The 23,243-nt window shown below is 40.2% G+C and overlaps 1 protein-coding gene across 2 annotated transcripts in view; it reads left to right on the forward strand.

The window, feature by feature from the left end:
- ATXN7 (ataxin 7) overlaps positions 1–23,243 on the forward strand; it is a 133,172-nt gene that overhangs the window by 57,990 nt on the left and 51,939 nt on the right. For both annotated transcript variants that reach the window (XM_012637738.1, XM_012637731.1), the window contains one exon: positions 22,655–22,759. In XM_012637738.1, the coding sequence (XP_012493192.1) occupies positions 22,655–22,759 (105 nt within the window). The remainder of the gene's footprint in view (positions 1–22,654; positions 22,760–23,243) is intronic.

Raw genomic sequence — 23,243 nt, forward strand, 5'->3', positions numbered from 1 at the left:
TGTGTGTGTGTGTGTGTGTGTGTGTGTGTGTGTATTAAGCCATGAAGATTCATCTAAAATCCATGGTGTACGTAATTTGTAGAATGCATGGTAGAGAAATAGTTAACTCTCAGAAAGTGATTCCTAATAGTTGAGCCAGGTAAAAACTATTTAGAAATTTCTTAAACATAACAGGGAAGTGGTATATATACTAACCACTTGGGACAATGTCTTCAGCGGGGAAGATAAATAAACACAACTAATACAAGCTTTTATAATACTACACAGAGGTCATTGTAATCCAAAGATTATCCAGGAGCCTTTTTTTTGAAAATCAGAATTACTAATTTTTACTGTCTCATTCACCAGACCTTGCTCTGGTTAATATTAAGTAGCTAAGTAGATTGGTCTGATCTCTCTTTTTTTTTTTTGTTCTCATCTCTGCTTGTCCTGGTGGTAGCAGTACCCGAAAGGGAAGTAGGTTAAAACAACAACAACAAACGACAGAACTTTCCATCAGAGTTTTTGTTTTTGGTGTTTTTTGCCTTGGTCGTGTTGCATTACTATGGTCTTACCCGCATGTGACACAACTGGCACAAGGCAGATGGGCGTTTGTTGGAAGGCCAGGCGAGCCTGCTCTTCCTGGCCGCAGAGCCCATCACAGCATCCCGTCCTTGGCTCAACACACAGTGAAGTCGTGCTGCCTGTTGCCAATGAACTGACTGATAAGCAGGAGAGAGATGACTGAGAGGCTCCCCTATCCATCCGCAGGAACTGGGAATTACCTGCTCAATAGTCTTTGGCAGGAATCTAGAGTTTTGAAATGGTTATGACTAAATTGGACATAATTTCATTTTTCTTACATGAAAAATAGGTCTTAATGTATATTTTAATGGTTCTCAAATAGTGCTGATGACTTTGAGAGGTCAGACTTTAATGCTTGATTTCAGTAAAATTTAGCAGTTCCTGATCAGAGACAGCTTTTTCTTCCATTTTAAAAGATAACAAGTTTTTTATTGTTATTCCCAACTCCCCAGGAAATATTAAGTGCTGTCAATTTTATGAAAAGGTAATTAGGGAGTGAGTAGGGAATATGTCTTGCAAGCAGTTGGTTTGGCATCATCACTCAAGTTCTTATTTGCCTGATGAAAATATCTTGTAATAGGATCTCTTAGTGTGTAGCCCCTCCACTGCTTTCCGTTGAAGGCCTTGGCCATAATTATGGCTGTATCTGGGCACTGTCAAATGAAGAGGAGCCCAGAGTGGAGGAACAGCCACTGATCGTTTGCACATCCCACAGTTTATACAATTTTTAGTGGGTTCTAACATACCCATTTTGCTTAAGCATTTTTGCACCAAGTTTGAAGACACTGGGCAGGTGGCTACTTCTGTGGAGATATAGGAACTTATGCAGTGATTTTATTAACTATGGCTATTGATTGCCATATGTGTCATAGCAGAGTAGATTGGCACTGTTTCGAAGAACTGCTAAGGAATTAAAGTGAAACACAGAGGGGTCTAAAAGAGGTGGGCCCTTAAAGCTGGAGTCCATGGAGTACGAAGTGGAAGTTCTAACTTCTTGTTTCTACAGCCAATCTTTTTGCTGTTACTAACTTATAAGCACCCCCTAAAAAAGTAGAGGAGAAAGCATGGAGCTTACTTACTCAAAGTTAGAACATAACTCTGATAAAGGTTTGTGGGCAACAGCTGTGGATACCCATGTGTGGAATCTGTGGTTATAGCAAGCCTGGCTTTCAGTAGGGTGTCAGCAAGAGCCCCTAAAGACCATAGAGGGACTTCCTGTTGTTGCATAAAGCAAGCTGAAAACCCCTGGCCTGTGAGGCCATTGAGGGTCTGATCCAGGTTCCCTTTTCCTTATGGCTTTTTTCTCTTCTTTTCAGAAAGAAAGTACATCATTGCCACCCTTTTTTTTTTTTTTCCCAGTGCTCTAGACTATTTCTTCTGGCTTAGGTGGTCTCCTTTGTCCACTCGTACCTTCTTTAAATTGCCCCACTGCCCCTGTAACTTTTACTTCAGGAAAGGAGTTCTCATTAAATTCTACTCTCTTTTACTGTCTCCCATCTCATGTAGATGACATGGGTGACAGATGTAGGTCATGACCGTGATAAACCTGTATCAGAGGAAAGAAAAGCCTGAAGTGTGGAAGTGGAAGTAGGCACGTGCAGACTAACGTGTGGGCTTTGAAATTAGGGATTTTCAAACGGGGGTTATTTGAGCAGTGGGAGGTCCTCGCACCACTTCACTGATAGGTGCAAATTATTGCCAGTACTTGCATAAGTACAGTTTTCTAAGGAGAGAAAACATACCTTTCAAGAGATTTTCAAAGTCCTTCATGACCCTATAGTGTTTAGCACCACCAGTGAAAATATCCAGATTGCCGCAGGTCTCCGTTACTATTTTACTTGTAGTTAAAGCAGGTTTTTTGTTCATGTTCTCATATTCAAGGTAATTTTTACAAAATTCCTTATTTGATTTCTGAATTCTTTGTTTTGCTTAAAAATGCTTTCATAGCAGTGTTTTTTGTAATTTTCATTGGAAACATATAGCATTCTGGCTGCATAAAGGTTAAGAGTTAGAAGTGGGCCAGCCTGAGAAGATGACCATTTTTTGTCGTAGTGATACCACATGGGCATGCACCATTTCAGATAGACAAAAAAATTCGGTCCTACCTGAAGTTTTGGAACTGAAGCTGTTTGTAAACAAAGGGCAAATGGGAAACAGCCTTAAGGATGTGAGGTGGTGGCCAGGATAATTTTTCTAAAGCTCACATCTAATGGTGTCTTGCTCTGCTTAAGTGACTTCATTGATTCCCATTGCCCTTAGGGTAGAGCTAAAACTACTTAAAGTGGCTGGTGGACAAGGCTCTATTTGCCCAAGGCCACCACAGCCTCTCAACTCCTTGACTTTTCCCTTGAGGTTATGTGCTGTCCCCGTGCAGGTCAGGTACACTTTCCCTATTCCCAGACACTTTCTCCTTCCCCTGCTCCTTTCCCCTGACTCCCTTCCCAACAGAAAGAAAATCACCCCTCATCTCTTAGATCTGAGCTTCGACATTAATTCTTCCATGCTGCCTTTTCAGGCCTCAGGTCCAGTTTTGTGTCTGCACCTTGCTATTTGTGTTCAGCTGTGAGGAGTTCTTATGTCATCATGGATAGCTCTGCTTAATTTTTTTAACTGCTGCCTAGTCTTTCGTATTATGAATATACTATTCTTGTTTGCACTTGACCTCTGTGATTGGACATATAGGGTGTTGGCAGTTTTACTGCTTTTACCAACAGTGCTACAGTTAATGTACTTTTACAAGTTTCTTTGCAGTAGTGAGGCTTTTATTACTTTGTTTGTTTTGTCAGTACACCTAGACAATTTGAGAGTGTATATAAGTAGATAATGCCAAGATGCCCTCCAAAAAGGCTTTATTAGTTTCAGGTGTCAGATGTCTATTTAGATGACAGAAAAGTATGTTTGATGGCCAAGGGCATGTTTTCTTTTTTGCGTAAGTCTCCTTAAGGAACCAGCAGGATCCAGCTTTTTTCCTTGTGTCTTCCTCTTCTCAAATTTTGGGCTATAGAAATTATAGTTTTCGGTTCCATAGAAACTAAGAGGCCTGTCATTTGAGAGTGTAGTCTGACCTTCAAAGTAATCAGTGTTGTTGTTAAAGGAAGAATTGATGTAGGTTTCCTGGTTATAATAATGTTTTTCATCTGAGAATCTCAAAGTACCTAAGACATTAGCTTTCTAATCAACACAGAATCTGGGGTGCAGTTTTTGCCACCTCGTTACTGACTTCATCTACTCCACAAGCCTCAACTTCCACAGTCTCAAAGGTAAAAGCTGTTTTTGCCTCTCTCAAGAAAGTCCATGACGATATGAACTATACATGTGTCCCCCCCTAGAGAGGGGATAAGATGTCCCTTGTCCCCTTCTAGATGAAATGGTATTCTTTATTGGGTATTGAAATAATCCTGTGCAAAGTAGTTTGTTAGATAACCTTTCATGAGATGCAGAGGTTCCTGCTGAATGGATAATAAAGTTGATGTCTCACAACTGTGACTACCCATTGGAGGGAGTAGCTAGTAGATTTTCTTTTCTCTTTCCTTCTTCTTTTTTTTTAGTTTGTGTGGTATTTTAAGGTATGACCCTGGGTTTTCCAAGAAAAGATGATTATAAATTGCATGATTGATTCACAAATTTTGTACTTGAAAAACTACTTACGATCATCCTTGTTTTCAGAATTATCAGTTGCCTTAACTCCTTTGCAGCTAATTGCCAATGCTATTTTTGTATTGAGAAGCCAAAGACTAATTCCTCCAGGACCTGGGGAAGTCTGAAACCACCCCCTTGCGTCCTGTCCTTGCATACTTCTTGCCAGCTGGCAGCCTCTTCCACCTCCCACAGCTTCTTCATTCTTGCCTACTCGGAGGCTATGATTGAGTCTGGCCTCCCCAGCACACAGTGTGCTGATGTTTTGCCACTTCTGGGAAGAGGATTCACAGAGGGAAAGGATTGCCTGGTTCTCTGGGTTCTTGGGGGCTGGAAATGTTTTTGTTTATGCTTATGACAATTACTCTGAGCAATGGATGGAGAAATCAGAAATCAGGCAGTCATCCTGCTTGTACCTCTTTCCAGAGATCAAGATTGGATGGGGAACCACTGGGAAAGAGATGTCCTTTGAGAGAGACAGAAAGAGAATAATTCTTTTTTTTTTTTTTGAGACAGAGTCTCACTCTTTTGCCTGGGCTAGAGTGAGTGCCGTGGCGTCAGCCTAGCTCACAGCAACCTCAAACTCCTGGGCTCAAGCAATCCTTCTGCCTCAGCCTCCCGAGTAGCTGGGACTACAGGCATGCGCCACCATGCCCGGCTACTTTTTTTCTATATATTTTTAGTTGTCCGATTAATTTCTTTCTATTTTTAGTAGAGACGGGGTCTCGCTCTTGCTCAGGCTGGTTTCGAACTCCTGAGCTCAAATAATTCGCCCGCCTCGGCCTCCCAGAGTGCTAGGATTATAGGCGTGAGCCACCGCGCCTGGCTGAGAATGATTCTTTTTTTTTTTTTTTTTTTTTTTTGAGAATAATTCTTGATGGGAACTAAAGGAAGAGAGAGTGAAATGAAAAGTGTTACGTTATAGTGACTCAGTTTTTTAAGTACTTCCTCTTTGGGTTCCTGTAATCACCAAGAATTTTGCAGGAACTTAACGTTTGTTGCACAGCAGCATCAAATTTCTGGATTACAGTCCCTACTCCACTTCCCACAGACCTTGGGCAAGTTATTTATTGGCCACGAAGCCAGGTGTGGTGGCTCAGGCTTGTAATCCCAGCATTTTGGGAGGCCAAGGCAGAAGGATAGCTTAAGGCTAGAACTTCGAGACCAGTCTGGGTAACATAGTGAGATCCTGTCTCTACAAAAAATAAGAAAAATTAGCCAGATATGGTGGCATGCACCTATAGTCCCAGCTACTGGGGAGGCTGAGGCAGGAGGATCACTGAAGCTAAGAGCTGGAGGTAGCCGTGAGCTGTGATTGTGCCACTGCACTCTAACCTGGGTGACATTGCAAGACCCTGTCCCTGTTAAAAGAAAAAGAAAAAGAAAAGTGGGCGTGGATTTGAATCGTGTCTCCCCCACAGATCCCTTGTAAGGGTCCTTTAATTAATGCAGGGTTTCTCAACTTCAGCACTATTGCCATTTGGGGCCAGATAATTCTTTACTGTGGGAGAATGTTCTGTGCATTGTATGATTGCAGTAGTTAATCTGGCTGTAGTTTAGCAGCCTCTCTGACTTCTACCACTGGATTCTAGTTGTGACATCCAGAAATGTCTCCAAACATTGCCAGTATTTCCTGGGGGCTTGAGAACCACAGGTTTAAGGTATGGAAAGCCCACAAACACAATGCCTGTAGAAATGTTCTCCAGTGTTTAATGTATAGGAGGTGCTTAATAAAGGTTTGAATGGATGGATGAATCAATGTTGGTGTTGTTGCTATTATGCTGTTGAAAGAGTGCAAGCTCCTTCCTTAACAGTTCGTTATGGAAGAGACCCCTTATTGAGAGTCTAGTGACACTGCAGTAACGAAATTCTTTTGGGTGATTGCCAAGGTGGGGCACTCATTCCCCATCCTGAGTTTCACTGCTGTTGCACAGTGACACCTATGAAGTAGCCCTTGCTCTATATCCTTACTTTCAAGATGCTTACTTTTCTCTTGTTTCAATATTTCTGAAATCAGAATGGTTATAAAGTTGATGGGTATGTTTTATTTTTCTTCTTCCCCAAAAGCTGATGTTGACATATACTTCATGGCAGCTGTGAAATTAAAGGAATGTGAGTTCCTTAATTCACATTTCTGTGAATACCTGGGCATTGCCACTGGATTGGAAGCTCCTTGTGAGCAAAAACTATTGTTCTGTGCCTTTTCCCCCCAGTACTGAGCACAGGGCCTCAAACTTTTGACCAGCCTGCACTTTCCTGTGTTCTGTGGTGATGCCGTTAAACTGCCTTTCGTATGGTTTTGGACCTTCATATAGCTTAGGACAACAAACAGTACAGTCTCTTACATGATAGTATTGGTACCAACAGTGTTTTTTTCGGTAGTCTCTGTTTTGCCCTTTCATCAGTGAATTCGAGTGGTTTTTTGTTTTACTGCATTTTGCTCACTATAAAAATGAATGTACTACACAAACTGATGTCCTGATGCTGGTTATAAGAAGCATATATCTCAGAGTTAATCTGGCAGGGTTGCATCTTAAGTGCTTGTAACTTAAGCAAATAATGCTATGTGCTGTTAAGAAAGGGAAAAATAGTGTGGCTAATTTTACCAGTCATTTAGTGCATATTGTTCTGAAATATGCTTGAAATAGGAGGTGTGAATCAACTAAGATGTAATTCCACGAGGGCAGGTTTTGTTGTTACATCTTGTTATTGAAAGAGTACTTTGAACATAGTAAGCACAAATAATTATGGAATATTGGTTGCTTTCCCCTTATTAGGTCTTAGTTCCCACGAGTCTCTCAAGGTGTAAGCATCTCATTGTCCTGTGATTCTGGTATTTAATTACATGGATTTTTTTCCATATAATAAGGCCCCTAAATGTAAGTGAGCTACCTCATCTAATAGAAAAGCCATCTATTCTAACATCAGTGGCAAAATTGGCTGTGTGGGACATAACTGGTCGGCTTCCATGTGGTATCTGAGAAATTTTCTAGGATGATTTTAACTGACTTTAAAAACTAACTGAATCCTCTCTTAATATGGAACTCCACTGTTAAAATCAAGACAGAGGAACATCATCAGACATGCAGAGGGGTATTACCTCAATAGTATGTTAGGTGGGCGTAAGCTAGCCAAGGGACTGTTGTGTTCACCTTCGAAGTGCTAGAAATATATCCCCAGAGACTGAGTCTCAAAGGTGAGATCTAATTAGAAATTTTGTGATTTGAGATGGGGCATACAGGATCCCAATAATCTCCTGTTTGACTTTCTCACATATGGTTTTGTGTAGGAAAGTAGGAGACTGCCTGTGGAAAGTTCTAAGTAAATATTTGTTGATAGATTAAGCCTAGAGTATAACATAATGAAAGAGATAAAGTTCTCCCCTGGAACAGAGCATGATTTTTCTGCATCCATGATTCTGCTCAGCCCACATTTTGTTATTTTGTGCCTTTGACTGGTTGTCCAATTTTCTAGTCTGCCCCTTTCCTTCTCTGTAGAATATTCTGATGTGAAGAACAGAAACATTATCATTTTCTAACTACTGTAATCTGATTTGTAAGTGTTCTATAACTCAAACCCATTTAAAAAAAGGCAACAGACCCCGTGATAAGAAGTCTCAAAAAGAAGACTGAAAATGTTCCTGCCTAGCCTAGTGTAATTATTTTTGCTCTTTGGTTGCACAGGCAGGCTGCCAGAAGATGGGGGTACAAATTAATTAACCAACTGTTGGCAGAGATATGGCCATGTTATTACTGATAAGCATGAATGTAAATAAGGTGATATGTCGGCTGTTTTTCTGAAATGAGGGAGAACAGAAATATGTATGTTGACTAAAATAAAATAGAACAAAGTCTTAGTAGGGGGAAAGAATAATTTCTATTGGTTTCTGTGTATTAGTACATAAGGTTCTTTTGCCCTCTTGTCTTTAAGTGCTTCCTGATGTGTTGAATGGGGGGAGACAATGTGGATTGTCATGTTTAAAAAAAAAATACTTGAATACTTTGTACCTCAATTGGACATATTTGGATCCCACCTTCAACCCCTGCTAAAAGCATTTTTGATATAATTTGTTGTATACCATAATCTTGGGTGAGATTTAGGCCAGTGGTGAATTTTAAGTAGTATCATGTATAAAGAAATTTAGATGAGTAGTTTTGTACAAACAAATGTCTTAAACATTTTTTTGTAATGTAAGAAGCTTTGTCACTTCTGTAAGGGCTGAATTTTTTTAGTTCTTGTTTATTCTTCCCTAGAGGCAAAACATAGTAGGATTCTTAGTAAATACTTGTTGGAAAAAGGAATGAAGTTCTGTGATATCATTGCATGCTGATTTAGAAACTGGGATCTAGTCGACTAGATTTAACCTTTAACCCTAGCCCTACCTCTTGCCAGCTGTGTGATCTTGGGCACTTAATCTTTTCGTGCCTGTTTCCTCATTTGTAAACAGGGGGTTAAGAATAGTACCTATACCACAGGTTTGTTGTGAGGATTATGTAACATAAAGCATGTAAAGTACTTAGCACACCATCTGGCCCATTAAGTGCTCAATAAATGTTTGACATGGTGGCTGTTATTATATTTTAAACATTTGCCTGACCTTTTACTTTAGAAGCACTCAAGACAAAACAAATCTGGAGAGAAATAGATGTTTAACTTGAGACATCATTCTGAACTGTGGCTGCTCAGGGTGTTATCTGCCAACCACATCTGTTTGCATACAGTTGTGGTAAGTGAGCTTTGAGTACCTTGTTCAGGTATGTTGACCAGTTTCCCCTGGAAGGAAAAAGAGTGAAACTGCAAAGTCTGAAGAAGTAAAACTGAGATAAGAGAATACATAAAACTTTCTTGTGAAAATATTGCTATTAGGTCTTCTAGTTTTTGAAACAGAAATGAGCAAATGAACTAAGAATCAAAAAAAAAAAAAAAAAACTTGCCTTTAAGTATTTCCCAGTGGTAATAAACTTCACCTAATCTGTTTAAGGAGAAAAAGCCTTTGTAATATTAAGAGGGATTAGGAGTTGAAGTAATTAACCAGCAGTTAATGCTCCCCTTTCCCCTCTTCAGTGTTGCCTTGCAAATCTCTCTCCTCCCCATTCCAAACCAGAGAAAGCAGCTGTACAAATGAGTTTCATGCATAAAGTGAGGCCTAAAGAAAATTCATTCAGAAGTAAAAAAAATACAATATTCCAGAAAAGTTGGCATTAAAACCAAAAGGACGATTCAAGTTTCAGAGACCTAGTCTGACCTATTTATTCCACCCAAATGCCGTCAACTATGAGACACCATGAATATTTGTGGAATGAGTGGAGGAGTGAAGGAATCTGATTGATTTGAGTGGTTTTTCACAAGCATCAATGAAAGCATTAAATTGACATGTGTGTATGAGTCCAATAGAATCTTTTAGACACAGGAAATTTATCTTTATTTTCACTGTAACTTTTCTTTAAATAAGGCTACCTTTGGGACAAACTTTAATTCACTTCAGTGTAAGCAATGAGTAGTTTCAGACATTTATGCAGAGTTCCCATCGTTCTTAGAACCATATTTTTAATAAGTGAATTATTGACACTTAGTATATATGCCTTACCTATTCTTTTCAGTCCTGATTTTTTTTTTTTTGCATGTGGCAGAAATAAAGCTTTAGGATTTGATTTATAAAGCATTTGCCTAAAATTAGGGGAGAATCTTTAAGATGATGGCTTCCTTGGTATCTTCTTGGATGTCTCAGAGGTGCTTAGAATTGTGTCCCAAGTATATGCTCCTCGTTTTCAGACCTGGCATTCTTCCAGGATTCTTGCTCAGAGATTAGTACCACCCATCCATCCTGTTCTGCAGGATGGAAAACATGGCATCATTCTCCTCATCAGGCATGTATCCAGGCTATTACCACGTCATGTGAACAGTTCCTTCTAAATATCTCTGAATCCTTTCTCTGCTGTTACACTGCCATGCCCAAGTTTTTTTTTTGTTTGTTTTTGTTTTTTTTTTTTTATTTCAGCAAATTATGGGTGTACATACGTTTAGGTTAGGTGTGTTGCCCTTGGTTCCCCCCCCACCGAAGTCCGTGTTTCAAATATGTCCATCCTTCGGATAGTGCGCATTGCCCTCCTTGTGTATGCACATACCCCTCCCTTCCTCCCTCTTCCCCCCTCCACCCCATGCCCAAGTTTAAGCTACCCAGTGTCTCTTGCCCGTATTGCTGCAGATAGCTCCTTGACTGGCCTCCTCACTTCTGCTTTTGAACCATGCACCTTCCTTCTCCACACTATAGTCTGAGGAATGTTGAAAATAATTATAAGCAGTCTAATGATATTATCCTCCATTACAATGCATCTATTAAGCACTTCAAATGGCAGAGTAAGAAACTCTGAAAATTTCCTCTGCTATAAAAGCAATGAGAACACTGGCAAGAATTGTCAAAATCAACTTTTTCATAATTTTGAAAATCAACCCCACAGGCTTGCAAGTTCTAACGAGCATTTATTCAAGAAAAATGGCTGGATCTCTGCAAGTATAGGTAATTCTGTAGTGTTTTAACCAGCCCTATTTCAACCTCTCCTCCCCAGCTCCATAGTATCTTTGAAAATCAGCAGCCTCACAACTATGGTAGCTGTGAAAACCAGCAGGCTAGCAGCTGCTGGAGGGGACAGAATGGGTTTGGAGCTCCCCCAAAGCCCTCTTCTGTGAAAATTGTCACTGTTTGACTTATCTGGTAGCTCCCTTAAAAGGTCCATTCTCAGGACTTGTCTTTTTTTGGGCTCACTCAGAGCTCATTCTGTGCCCTGTCCCTAGGGTATGATGGTTTAACATCACAGTTGCTTGAGGCCGTAATGCCTGCTGGGGCTCACAAGAGGCTGACCAGAAAAGTCAGTAGGAAACACCAGGAAATGAGATGTCATTCGAGAGCTTTAAAGAGATCCAACATATTCCTGGGAATCTAGAAAATCACATACATGTGTAGGACAGTGCTCATGCCCAGGAAAAAACTGAGAAGACCCTAATCTCTCACTTCTAGCTGACCCTAAGGCTCTATAAAAGCAGGAAGTGAAGGCTTAAGCAGAGTAATAAACTACTTGCTGGAGCATTGAAGGCATAACCCAACACACACACACACACACACACACACACACACACACAGCCCCTCAGGAAAGGCTGGGAGCCTTAACAGGGTCAAGGCATTTAAGGAAATCTCTGTCCAATAGTTAGCTGATCACTAAGCTAACCAAGCAGAGACTTGACTCATCACGCATGTCAAAGAACACAGACTTTACACAATTAGTCCGGGAAGGTCACCAAACAGACAGGGACAGGTAGATCTGATTTCCAGAGTTGCCACATTATATCAATTAAATTGTCTAGTTTTTAAGAACAAATTACGGGACAAACAAAAAAGCGGCAAAGTATGGCTGAAAATAGAACTATATCAAAGCAAAATTTTTATATACTGTTGAAATTAAGTTGGTTTTAATTCTGACTGTGTTGTCTGAAGTTAGCTGTTGATTGTAATCCCCAGAACAATTGCTGAAAAAAAACTTAAAAATGAGGGAATTACAATGATATGCTGGAAAATACCAGTTTAACACAAAAGAAGGCAATTATAGAAGGATAGAGGAACAAAAAAAGACATCAATACATTTGAAAAACAAATAGCAAAATGGCAGACATAAATCTTGCCCTAACGATTTTAAAACATAAAGGTAGGTCAATAGCAAATGCCGTTTCATGGTTAGTTCTATTCTTAGTTGTATGAGAGCCACGGATTTTCTGCAGCTCATATATAAGATATGTGGTAGATGTGGTGTTGCAATATTGGCTGCCATTTGAACAAAGAAAGGAATAGTATTCTTAGCTGATTCATGAGATTGTAACCATAACCACAATAATAATGATAATAATAAACACTGTTCTTTATTGAACCTTTACATACACTCTGCTTACTGTTAGACAGACATAGAGCTAAGCATTCTGCATGGATTATCTTATTCAGACCAACAATCAACTAAGGTTGACATTATTGTTTTCATTATTTTTCAAATGTAGAAATTGTGTGCCTAGAAGTTAAGTACCTTGCTGGAGGTTACAAAGTTAGCTAAGTGGTAGACTCTCAGAGCCCACATTCTACCATTAGGTTATACGGTTAGCTAAATGGTAGGAATGCAGGTAAGATTTAGTAAGGATTTTGGCAGGCACTTGCAGATTTAGGACACATGGCATTGAAGGCTTGGTTTCTGATTTAAAAGGTCAGAATTTGCTGATGGTATTTTGGGAAGTAGCTTAAGGAACACGAGACAGCCTGTCATATGTGCTGCCATGTTGGTTGCTGTTGTCACCATACCTACCTTCCCTAACCCAGATTCCTCAGGATTTTGATATTTGCCTTCTCTGTTCTATCCAAGGCATTACATCTCAATTTCAGTACAAGCAATGACAACATAAGCACTTGTGACTCTTACTGTGGAGGGTCACTATGATAATATTGGCCTTTTGTAGTTGGTGGTTAATAAATATTAGACAGGAATATTTTCTTCTCTTTAGCTCTTTGGGCCTCTGGTGCTTTGTCGGTTGCTTTTTACTTGAAACATCTCACTTTTCTTTATTTAAATCCAATATTTATTGACTGCTTTGGTTCAGACAGGGCCAGACCTCACACATTTTGGCAGGTTGCTGATTGGCCTTTTTTATCTCTGGTTGGTTCCGTCATTTAACTTTTTTTGGTGAAAGAGAAATCCACTTCCCTTTAATTTTTAGAGTAGATGATAGGAATTTGGAGATGTGCTTGTGGAAGGTGGAAATTCTATTTTTTCCTTCCCCAGTGGAGACTCTAAGACCCCTTTAACACCAATGAAAAACTTTTAAAATATCATTGATGCTACTTTTGGTTACCCACTATTGAGATCCACTAGTTGAAATAAATTTGAGACTGACTGTAGTAAAACATCAGGTATATGGAGACCAGCTTTTCGTGTCTCTCAGGTTATTCAGAAGTGTTAATATTTCCAACACTAATGGGGCTGAGAGTCCTAGTATCTCAGGAAATCTTTGAGCAGCAATGAGAGCAGACCCTCTAGAAGTACGTACAGAAGTCTGCTGTCGGGTAAGAACGCCTTGATTGACTTTAATGAAGTGAGACAGCGGAGCAGGGATTTCCTGGGAGAGGCAGAGAAGGATTCCAGGTGGGCAGTGTGCAAGCAGTGGAGGAGCTCATGTAGTGAGGTGGTAACGAGCATGCATCTTGGAGTAGCCCACCTTCAGCTTGCAGCGCCTCTGCTTACTGGCTCTGTGACACAAGGCAGCAACCTTAGGCCTCACTTGCTTTTTTTCTAAAGTGGGAATATTGACCTGAGAGGTCAAATGAGTTAATAGCACTATACCTGTAACACAGGAAGCACTCAGTGATTGTAAACTTTGTATTTGTTGTATGTATTAATGTTTCTCGGGGTTTTGTTTTTTTGTTGTTGTTGTGATTTTTGTTCACTAATATATACCCAATGCTTAGAATAGTGCTCTAGCCATAGTAGCCATTCATTTATTTATTCAATACATGAATGAATGAACGATGTATATAGAGTACCTGCCACGATGCCTGATACACGGTACTAAGTAATACATAGTATTATAAGAGGTGGTGGCTGGAGCCCAGCAGAGTGGCCACCATATCCCACTGACAGTAAAAATAGAAATAATTATAATAGTACTACATACCTGGCACATGCTCTATGCTAGACACAGTTATAAGGGCTTTTTGTATGCTAATTATTTTCATCTTCGTAACTACCCGTTATGGTAGCTACTATTATCATCCCCATTTTCAGTATGAGGATACTAAAGCAAAGTGACTTACCCAAGGTCACACTCCTAGTGAATGATAGAGTTGGGATTTGAACTTAGGCAGACTGATTCCAGAAGCCATTCTCAAATTCTTTTGTAAAGAACCTACTGTGTACCAGATACTGTGCTATGCAGATGTGGCTCCTGCCCTCATGGAGTTAAAATCTTAGCGAGAGAGCCCAAACACAAATAAGAAATAACTAATGAGAGAGAATTGCCTGAAGAGATAGGGACGTCCCTTAAATTGGGTGGTCAGGGAAAGTCTTTCTGATGAAATGTAAGCTAAGACCTGGAGCCAGCCAGGTGCAGCGTTCCATGCAGAGGGAATAGAACTAGCAAAGGCCCTTAAGTGGGATTGGTAACTGTCAAGCTCAGTACCCGAGCGGAGAGTGTGAAGAGAACGCTGTGCCAAGGTTGCAGGCCTTAGGCAGGGCCTTCGAAGCGCTGGTTTTCATTCTGACTACATTGGAGAACCACTAAGGAGATCAATTGGGCCAAGTGACATATATGATTTAAAAACATCACTGTGACTAGTGAAGGGAGGTGGGGGGTGTGGAATGGGCTTGGGGAAGCACAGCCACTTTTAGCTCAAAGATCAAAGGACGATGATGGGGAAGATGATAAAAATGGCTTATACTTCCAAAGTACTTAGAGTGTGGTGGTCATTACCATAAGCATTTTATATAAATTCATTTATTTCTCTCAGTAGTCTGTGAGGTAGTACTATGACTTTACCTATCATAGAAGAGGAGACTGAGGTACAGGCTAGTAAGTAGCAGGGCTGGGATTTGAACATAGCCAGTCTGGCGCCAGAGGCTGTGCCTTTAACTAATCTGTATGCTCTATTGCCATAGCAAACTGAGTTCTTCCATTTTGCATCTCCAACCCTCCATGCGTCTACATTAGCTGCAATGAAGAAGGAGGAAACTACAGACTCATCTTTGGATTCCTCCCTCTGCCTCATCCCCATATCCGTGTTCTCCTGAGCTCTTTGCAGGATCCCCTAGATCATGTCCTCAGTCTGGTTTCCCTCATCTTCATTGCACATGCTCTTACTGTCTCACTCTGGCTTTTGCATTAGCCTCTGGGGACCACCCTCCTTAACCTAAGTTGATCCACACTCATGCCAGAGTTACATTCTGGATCATTTGACTTCCTTGCTGAAAGTCTTGGGTGCTCCCTGGCTTCCAGGGTGAAGCCACTGACTCTCTGCAGCTGGAGCCTCAGCATGTCTCCTCTGCCTCTCGCCTGCATGGCCTACAGGGAGGAGTCTGGTCAGCAGATGGAGTACCAGACCACATGAGAATTGAGCTTGCATTGTGAAATAGTTGCCATTTGGTGTATACAGTAGCCCCCCATATCTGCAAAGGATACTTTCCGAGACCCTCCCTCAGTGGATGCCTGAAATCGAGGATAGTACCAAACTCTATATGTACTATGTTTTTTCCTATACATACATATCTGTGATAAAGTTTAATTTACAAATTAGGCACAGTAAGAAATTAACAACTAATAAAATAGAACAATTATAAAAATATGCCAGCATCATTACTCTTGTACTTTGGGGCCATTATTAAGTAAAATAAGGGTTCCTTGAACACAAGCTCTGTGATACCACCAGTACCACAGTAGTCCATCTGATAACTGATAACTACTAAGTGGCTAATGGGCAGGTAGCATAGACAGCATGGAGATGCTAGTCAAAGGGATGATTCATGTCCTGGGTAGGGGGAAGTGGGATGGCACAAGATTTCATCCTGCTGCTCAAAACAGTGCACAATTTACAGTTTATGAGGCTGGGCGTGGGGGCTCACATCTGTAATCCTAGCACTTTGGGAGGCCCAGGCATGAAGATAGCTCGAAGCCAGGAATTCAAGACCAGCCTGGGCAACATATCAAGACCCCATATCTACAAAAAATGGAAAAATTAGCCAGGCATGATGGTGTGCGCCTATAGTTCCAGCTACTCAGGAGGCTGAGGCAGGAGGATTGTTTGAGCCCAGGAGTTTGAGGGTGCAGTGAGCTATGTTTGGGCCCCTACACTCTAACCTGGGTGACAGAGTGAAACCCCTATCTCAAAAACAAAACAAAACAAAGCAAAAACAACAACAACAGCAATTTATGAACTGTTCGTTTCTGGAATTTTCCATTTCTTATTTTCAGGGTAACTGAAACTGCAGATAATGGGGGGCTACTATATGTCAATTTCCTGTGAGTTTAGTTAGTGAGAATCGGGGCCCTTGAGACAAACATTTCTAATACATATCAATTTTGTGTTTCTGTTTCTTTAGCTGACATTTATTGAGTATTTACTGTATGCTCAGCACTGAGTGCTCTCCATGGATTATTAGTTCATTCAGTCCTCACAGTAATACTTATGAAATATAAGTCCTGTTAACTGTATTTTGCAGACATGAAAACTGAGATTCAGAGAGGTTAAATAATTTCACCATGCTGACATAACGAGTAAGAGAAAGGGTGGGGATTTGAATCCCAGTAGTCTGACTGCGGAACTGCTCTTAGCCACTGCATGGGATATACTAGCAAAAGAATTTGCCAAAGTGCAGATTTGAGAATGAGATGCTGAAACATGGAAATTTTGTCAGAAACTGCCTCCAGGTATGAGACCATGTGCTCAAGGAAGACTGTTGAACTTGAACTTTTATCACTGAATGGCATGCCCAATTCTAGCAGATGATGACCATGTGTCACTAAATGTCATAAAGGCACAACTACAACCTTCTGACTTATGACGGCATCACAGGGACTTAATCTAATATTTCGTTTATCGTCCATTAAGTAATACTTATTTAACACATATTTGGTGCTGCTTTCTGTCAGCCAGGTTAGGCACCAGTAACCGTTGTCACTGGAGAAGTGAACAAGACAGATATGGAATGTAGTCTGGTGGGAGGAGGCTAAGGTTCCTCCAGCTGGACGGAGAGCTACAAACGGGGATGGTGCTGCGTGGCGATGCTGTCAGTGCTCTGAGACCACGTAACAGGGGCCCTGTCCAGCCACGTCTTCAGGGAAGCGACATTGAGGCTAAGACTGGATGACGTAAAGCAACAAACCAGGTAAAGATCTGGGGGACGTGAGTTCCGGCAGAAGGAGCAAGTGCCAGGGTGCTGTGATGGAAGAGAGCATGGTGTATTCTAGGAACAAAACCAAGGCCAGAGGAGCTAGATGCAGAGAGGCAGGGCCAGACTGTTCAGGGCCTGTGGGCCAGGTTGAGGATCTTAGTTTTTATCCTAAGAGCAACTGGAAGATGCAGAAAAGATCCAAATGCTGGTCATTTACTTCTCAAACACAGTGAGAGCTCCCTTCTCAGGCTAGGCAAGGTTAGGAGTCTGCTGTCAGGGCTACAGAGGTTTTTATTTATAAATTTTTATTCGTAAATTGTAAAGCAATGAACGAAGAGCTGTGTGTAATGGAAGGTATGAGTGGTATGAGTAGGAGCCTAGCAGAGAGAGCTGGATCTTACTGAATGGTAGGAATTCTAGAAGGAGAAGGAAAAGCTTTCCATGATGTAGGAACTGTTCTGGCCAAAAGGTAGGATAATGGGAGAACAGGGCAGGTTCTGGGAATACCGAGAACCTTGAGAAAGGAGCAGATTGACTCAGGGTATAGAGATGGGAGGGGCTGGAGTGCTAGAGGCCTTGCTTGCAGAGAAGTAGGTCAGGGGTTCAAGCCTCACTTTGAAGCCAGCAGGGGTCTTCAAGTAGAGAAGTGGCTTTATTGCTTTACAGGTCCATGACTCTGACAGCTAGGGGGAGGAGATTGGAAGAGAGAGAAACTCTGGCTTTGTTAGGAGACTTGTCTAGTGGAGGCCACCAGACCCTGACCTTGGGCACTGGCAGTGGGAGTGGCATGGAGGAAGCTGATTCTGGGAGAAGCTGGAAATTGCCAGGGCTATGAGTCCAGCAGACCTGGGCACTGGCTTGTGAGATTTCAACGTCTATATGCACTAGTTTGTTGACCGATACAGTGGGGATGCATGACTTCTATCGTACAAGCGATGGGGAGACATTAAATGAGCACTTCTTAGAGCCAGGTACCCTTCTGAGACTTTGCATGTATTACTTCTCTTTGTCTTTCTACCCTGTGGAATATCCAGTGAAGTGTAGGTACTATGATCATTACTATTTGACAAATGAAGAAAATGAAGTTCAAAAAGATTATAGAATTTGCCTGAGGTCACACCTCTCTTGATCAAGGGAACCAAGAATCAGTGATAGACAGTAGCCCACACTCTTAACCACTCTGCTTAAAATACCAGTGCTAGAGAATGACTAATTGGGGAGGAGAAAGGGAGCAGCCCTTTGAAAAGGTGACAGCTGAGCTGAGACCTGATGTGTAAGAATGTGCCAGGCATCTTGTGAAGAGCAAGGACAGAGCCTGGCTGGGACAGATTCTGGGTCTGAGAAGAGAAAGGAGGTCAGTGTGCCTGGAGCAAAGTGAGCCAAGGGGAGTAGGGAACAAGGGAATAGAGGGTGAGAGGGAGGCAAACGCATATGTGGCAGGGCCTTGGGGGCTGTGGTAAGACCTGAGATTTTACTCCAAGAGGAGTGGGAAGACACTGGGAAATTTTAAACAGTGGAGCCACATGATTTGGGGGAGGATTTTAAAGAATCTAGAAGCCTTGTGGAAGGGACTGTAGACCACTTGGGAGACTGCTTCCATCGTTGAGTGGAAGGATGCTGGTGACAGGCCCTACGGCAGTGGCCAGGGCAATGGAGAGAAGTGGACAGAGGTTTTAGAACGGAACTGACTAGACCTGTTGATGGCCTGGATGTGATGAGGGACAGAGGTGTTGGAGATGACACTTGGGTTTTTAATTTGAGCTGTTGGGGGATGAATAGTATTATTTACTCAAAAGGGGCAAGGTGGTTGGGGCAAGAAGCAGGGAAGGGTCAAGAGTAAAGTTATCTTGGACATACTTGTTCTGTTTGAAATGTATATAAGAAATCCAGATGGCAATGTCTAGTAGGCAGTCGGGTATGTGAAACTAGACAGAGCTTAGGAGCAGTCTGGGCTGGAGATAGAAACGTGGGAGTCATTGGCATGTAGAAGCTTGGGATGCGTGGGAGAAGAGAGACACTCAGAGTACTGGAAAGGTTAAATGCTTTGCTACGCCATTCGAGTTTTCTCGTTGAGCACAGTCCTCAAAATGGAGCTAGCAACACCAAGTAACTAAATATATTCACCACCATTTGGGGTCCGCTTTCCAGGGGAGGGCCTTTATTCTGCATGTGACTGTGGAGTTCCTACACACATGTGCTCATGTGTTGATGTGCTTAAACCCAACCCCTTTTAGTATACTATTAAATTAATTAGACCCCAGACCACTAATTAGAACATAGGGGTGACCCAAATCCTGAGAAAGATTTAGGGCTTACCCAAACAATAAAATCTATTCTTTGAAATTAGTTCAGAATGCATGAATTCAAGTACATTTTTAAGACTTTTCATTATTTTCAAGTACATAATTAATGGCTTAAGTTACATATCTCAGGTGTGTTATGTAACTTTTTAATTCAACTTTGTAACCTTTTTAATTCAACAATGAACTTGTTTTAACTCCATATTTTAAATGAAGCTTTTCCCTGTATTTGGGTGAGATATGTATGCTAATTTGCAGATGAGCTGATTGTGAATTTATGCTTTAAAAATATTCAGAAACATACATCTGTTTCTCAAACAAATTATTTCATTTCTTTAAGTTGCCACAACATTCCACACTCTGTTCCTGTTGCTAAGGCCTCTGGAATGTCCCAGTGCAGAAAAAGGATATAGAACTCCTTTTTTTTTTTTTTTTCTGAAGAAGACATTTAAATGATTTTGTATCCTCTAGCTTACTTCCAAATATGGATATCTGAAAGTAAAGAATTTAGAAAGCTAAAATTAAAGTTACTTTAGAATCTCTTAATGGGAACGTGATTTCATAGGGTAGCACGAACTGAATTTAAGTATGCTGTTTGTTTCTGCAGGATGTGTGCGTGTGTACGTATACGTGTGTGCACGTGCATACATGTACAAGCTTTTAGGGAGATACGATGTGCTAATGAGAAGTCACGAACTGAGGTTACAGGTCATACAAACCTGAGTTCTCACTGTACTACTTTCTTGCTGGGTGATATTAGACAAGTTTACTTCTCGATAAATGAAATGAGGATTATATTTTAGGATTATCGTTAGAAATAGGATAAACCATATATAAAGTGCTTAGCATAGGGCCTGGCATATAGTAGTCTGTCAATAAATGTGTCAGCTGTTTATCATTATGATTATCATCATTACAGTTATCAATTGCAATTCATCTTAAGTTATCGAGGAAATTAAAATTTTTACAGAGGTATAGATTCCTGGTCCCTTATAGAATGACCCCTGCCCTTATTAGTTTTACTAGTCATAAGTCTCACAAAAGGATCAAAGGAACCAGGGCAAGAAAGAATAATTTTCTACATAAACATCATGTGGCATATTGAATCCTTATTACTTGTAAAGATCAGTACAGTTTTTTTTTTTTAATTGCTTTATTTTTAAAGGGGTAGAGGGCTAGTCCACAGAAGTATCTGGCAAAGCGATATATTTTAAACAATGTTGCTTGACATTGAGCACTGTGGGAAACCACAAAAATCACATCATAGAGCCCTCAAACTAAAGTAAGAACATTTATTTAATGCTATTTTAACTGCTATTTCATTAAGAAAATTGAGTTGATTATATTAATGAAACTTTTGATTGGGTACCTATTTCACACTTTTCAGTTATAAATTATGAATGTTACAGCATTTCTGCAATTTAGCTTCTCCTTATTAATAGTCTTGTATCAGAGGCATTTAGCGTAGGGGTATATGAAATTTATAGTAAAATATTTTAAATTTTTATTTTTTAGAGTAAAATGTCATGTCAAGAAACTATAATCATGAAAAATGGCTTATTACATGTATATCATTGTGTGGATATAACCTTTCCCCTTCTCCTACATGTACTATATTTAACTCAATGTGGGCATGCTTTCAAGTAAAATAACGTATTGTTTGGCTCTTCGTTTTCATTAAATAAGCGTAGTCACAGAAGTCAGCAGTCTACTGGAATCTTCTTATGTTCTCTAATCAGTTTACACAGTCAAAAATGTTCAGCCCTGACATTCTAGTTTGTTGACGTTGGAATCTGGAAGGGATGTCTAGAAGTCATTATTCCTCTGGTCTTCATGAAGTACCAAATCTAAGCCACATCATGAGTCAGAATCAAATCCTAGCTATTTACCTTAGACAAAGTACTTTACTCTCAGCGAGTCAGTTTCCTCTTCTTTAGAGTGGGGATGTGATGCTGTCTCCCCTAGGTAATTGTGAGGATAAAATGAAGTAATAGCACATAGAAACTACTGGATGCTCAGCTGCATTCCAGAATCATGTCTGGCCTCAGTACATTTCAGAATTATAGCTATCTGTGCAATTCAGTGTACTTGAAACTGTTTAAGAAAATATGAGCTGTAGCCATGTGTAGACATTAGATTAGTAATTTGATATTTTAGAGATTGTCATCACTTGACATTTCCTTAGGGCATTTTCTTCTCCCTTCAAAAACCACCAAGATCACTCAAGCTGGAGAAAGTGTGAAATTAAATCTTTATAGGAAAGAAAGCAGATGCTAATCACCTTTTTGATCTCCCCCACCCCAAATGCAGTATTTGGTCTACTCAAACATTTGCTTAACTGAAATGCGCTAAATAATCCACTCATTGCAGATATTCTAAATAGTATAAAATACTTGTTTAAAATCACCAATTTTGAAATATTTTATAAGTCTAGATTCTGACTCTGATCTTTTAGCTCTGTTCCCTAGATTATTGTTCATAATTAATTATTCCTGGTTGGGACTTTTTAATTAACCATATTTACCAAGTATTAAGTTACTTGCAGTTTCCATGTATATGCAGATAATTTAGTTTCATTTTTAATTAAGTTGACTTCTTATTTTTGGGGTGGGAAAAAAAACCACCAACTTGTATCCTACCCTATTCTAGTAACCAAACTAAGATTAATGCGTGAAATGCCATATTTGTACTGAAGTGACCGATAAAAAAAAAAAAGTATAAGAATAATTTTCTTGTATTAATGCTGGCAAAACCAGCATTTTACTCTTCAGTGAAACCTGTGCTCCCTTTCTTAGCTGTTCTGTAGAACTGAGGGACCAGATGGCTAGAATAGAATGCATAGTTAAACAGATAAAACCATTAGAATGGTATAGGTTTGTGAATTGCTAAGCATTTTATAGAGTTGTAGATTCTTCCTCATAACTCTTGGTAGAGTTCAGCTGATGTTGCTTTATTGTGCAAATGTATTCATTGTTTGCATTTTAATAGATTTGTTTATTTCACTTCATAATAATGATTTTTGGTGTATTTTATTTCAATTCTTTGTGAAGTGCCTCTATAAGCCTGATTTGATTCTTCTCTTAATATCCATGGTGTGCCACGTCAGTTACTTTTAACCTGGAGTGACATTTGTCCTGGTGCACTTCATAATAAGGCAACTCCTATAGAAAGTATTGTTCCCCCAAATGGTTTTATATCAATCAGAACCAGATGAGTGAGTGATACTCTGTTTCTTTGTTGCAGACATGCCAATATTTGGTTTTTGTCCAGCCCATGATGATTTCTACTTGGTGGTATGTAACGACTGTAATCAGGTTGTCAAACCGCAGGCATTTCAATCACATTATGGTAAGTGCTTAACCATTTAAAAAATCATTATTAGAAGGTAAAGCAGGATTAAACTGAAGGACAGTGATGGCAGGGTAGGGCATAATATTCTTCCCCTATCAGGAAGTAGGCTTTCTAATTCATTGAATGAGCTAATACCTATCAGATGTTAGGTATTTTTTTATTTTTGTTGAAAGTGATGTTCATTTTCTGGTTTTTATTGAGATTAGATGGGGAAAGTGTAATTTATAAAATCTTTTGTGAAATATTTCATTGGTATAGTTATAGGTTTGTTTGCTTTTGGAGTCCGTGGTTGTGAATTTAGTGGATTTTAAAATTTATGTATACAAGGCTGGGCGTGGTGGCTCATGCCTGTAATTCCAGCACTTTGGGAGGCAAAGACAGGAGGATCGCTTGAGGTCAGGAGTTGGATACCAGCCTGGGCAACATAGTGAGACCCTATCTCTACAAAATACAAGAAAAATTAGCCAGTGGTGGTGGCACA

The sequence above is a fragment of the Propithecus coquereli genome, unplaced genomic scaffold, assembly GCF_000956105.1.
Source record: "Propithecus coquereli isolate 6110/MARCELLA unplaced genomic scaffold, Pcoq_1.0 Scaffold1, whole genome shotgun sequence".
Lineage (NCBI taxonomy): Eukaryota > Metazoa > Chordata > Mammalia > Primates > Indriidae > Propithecus > Propithecus coquereli.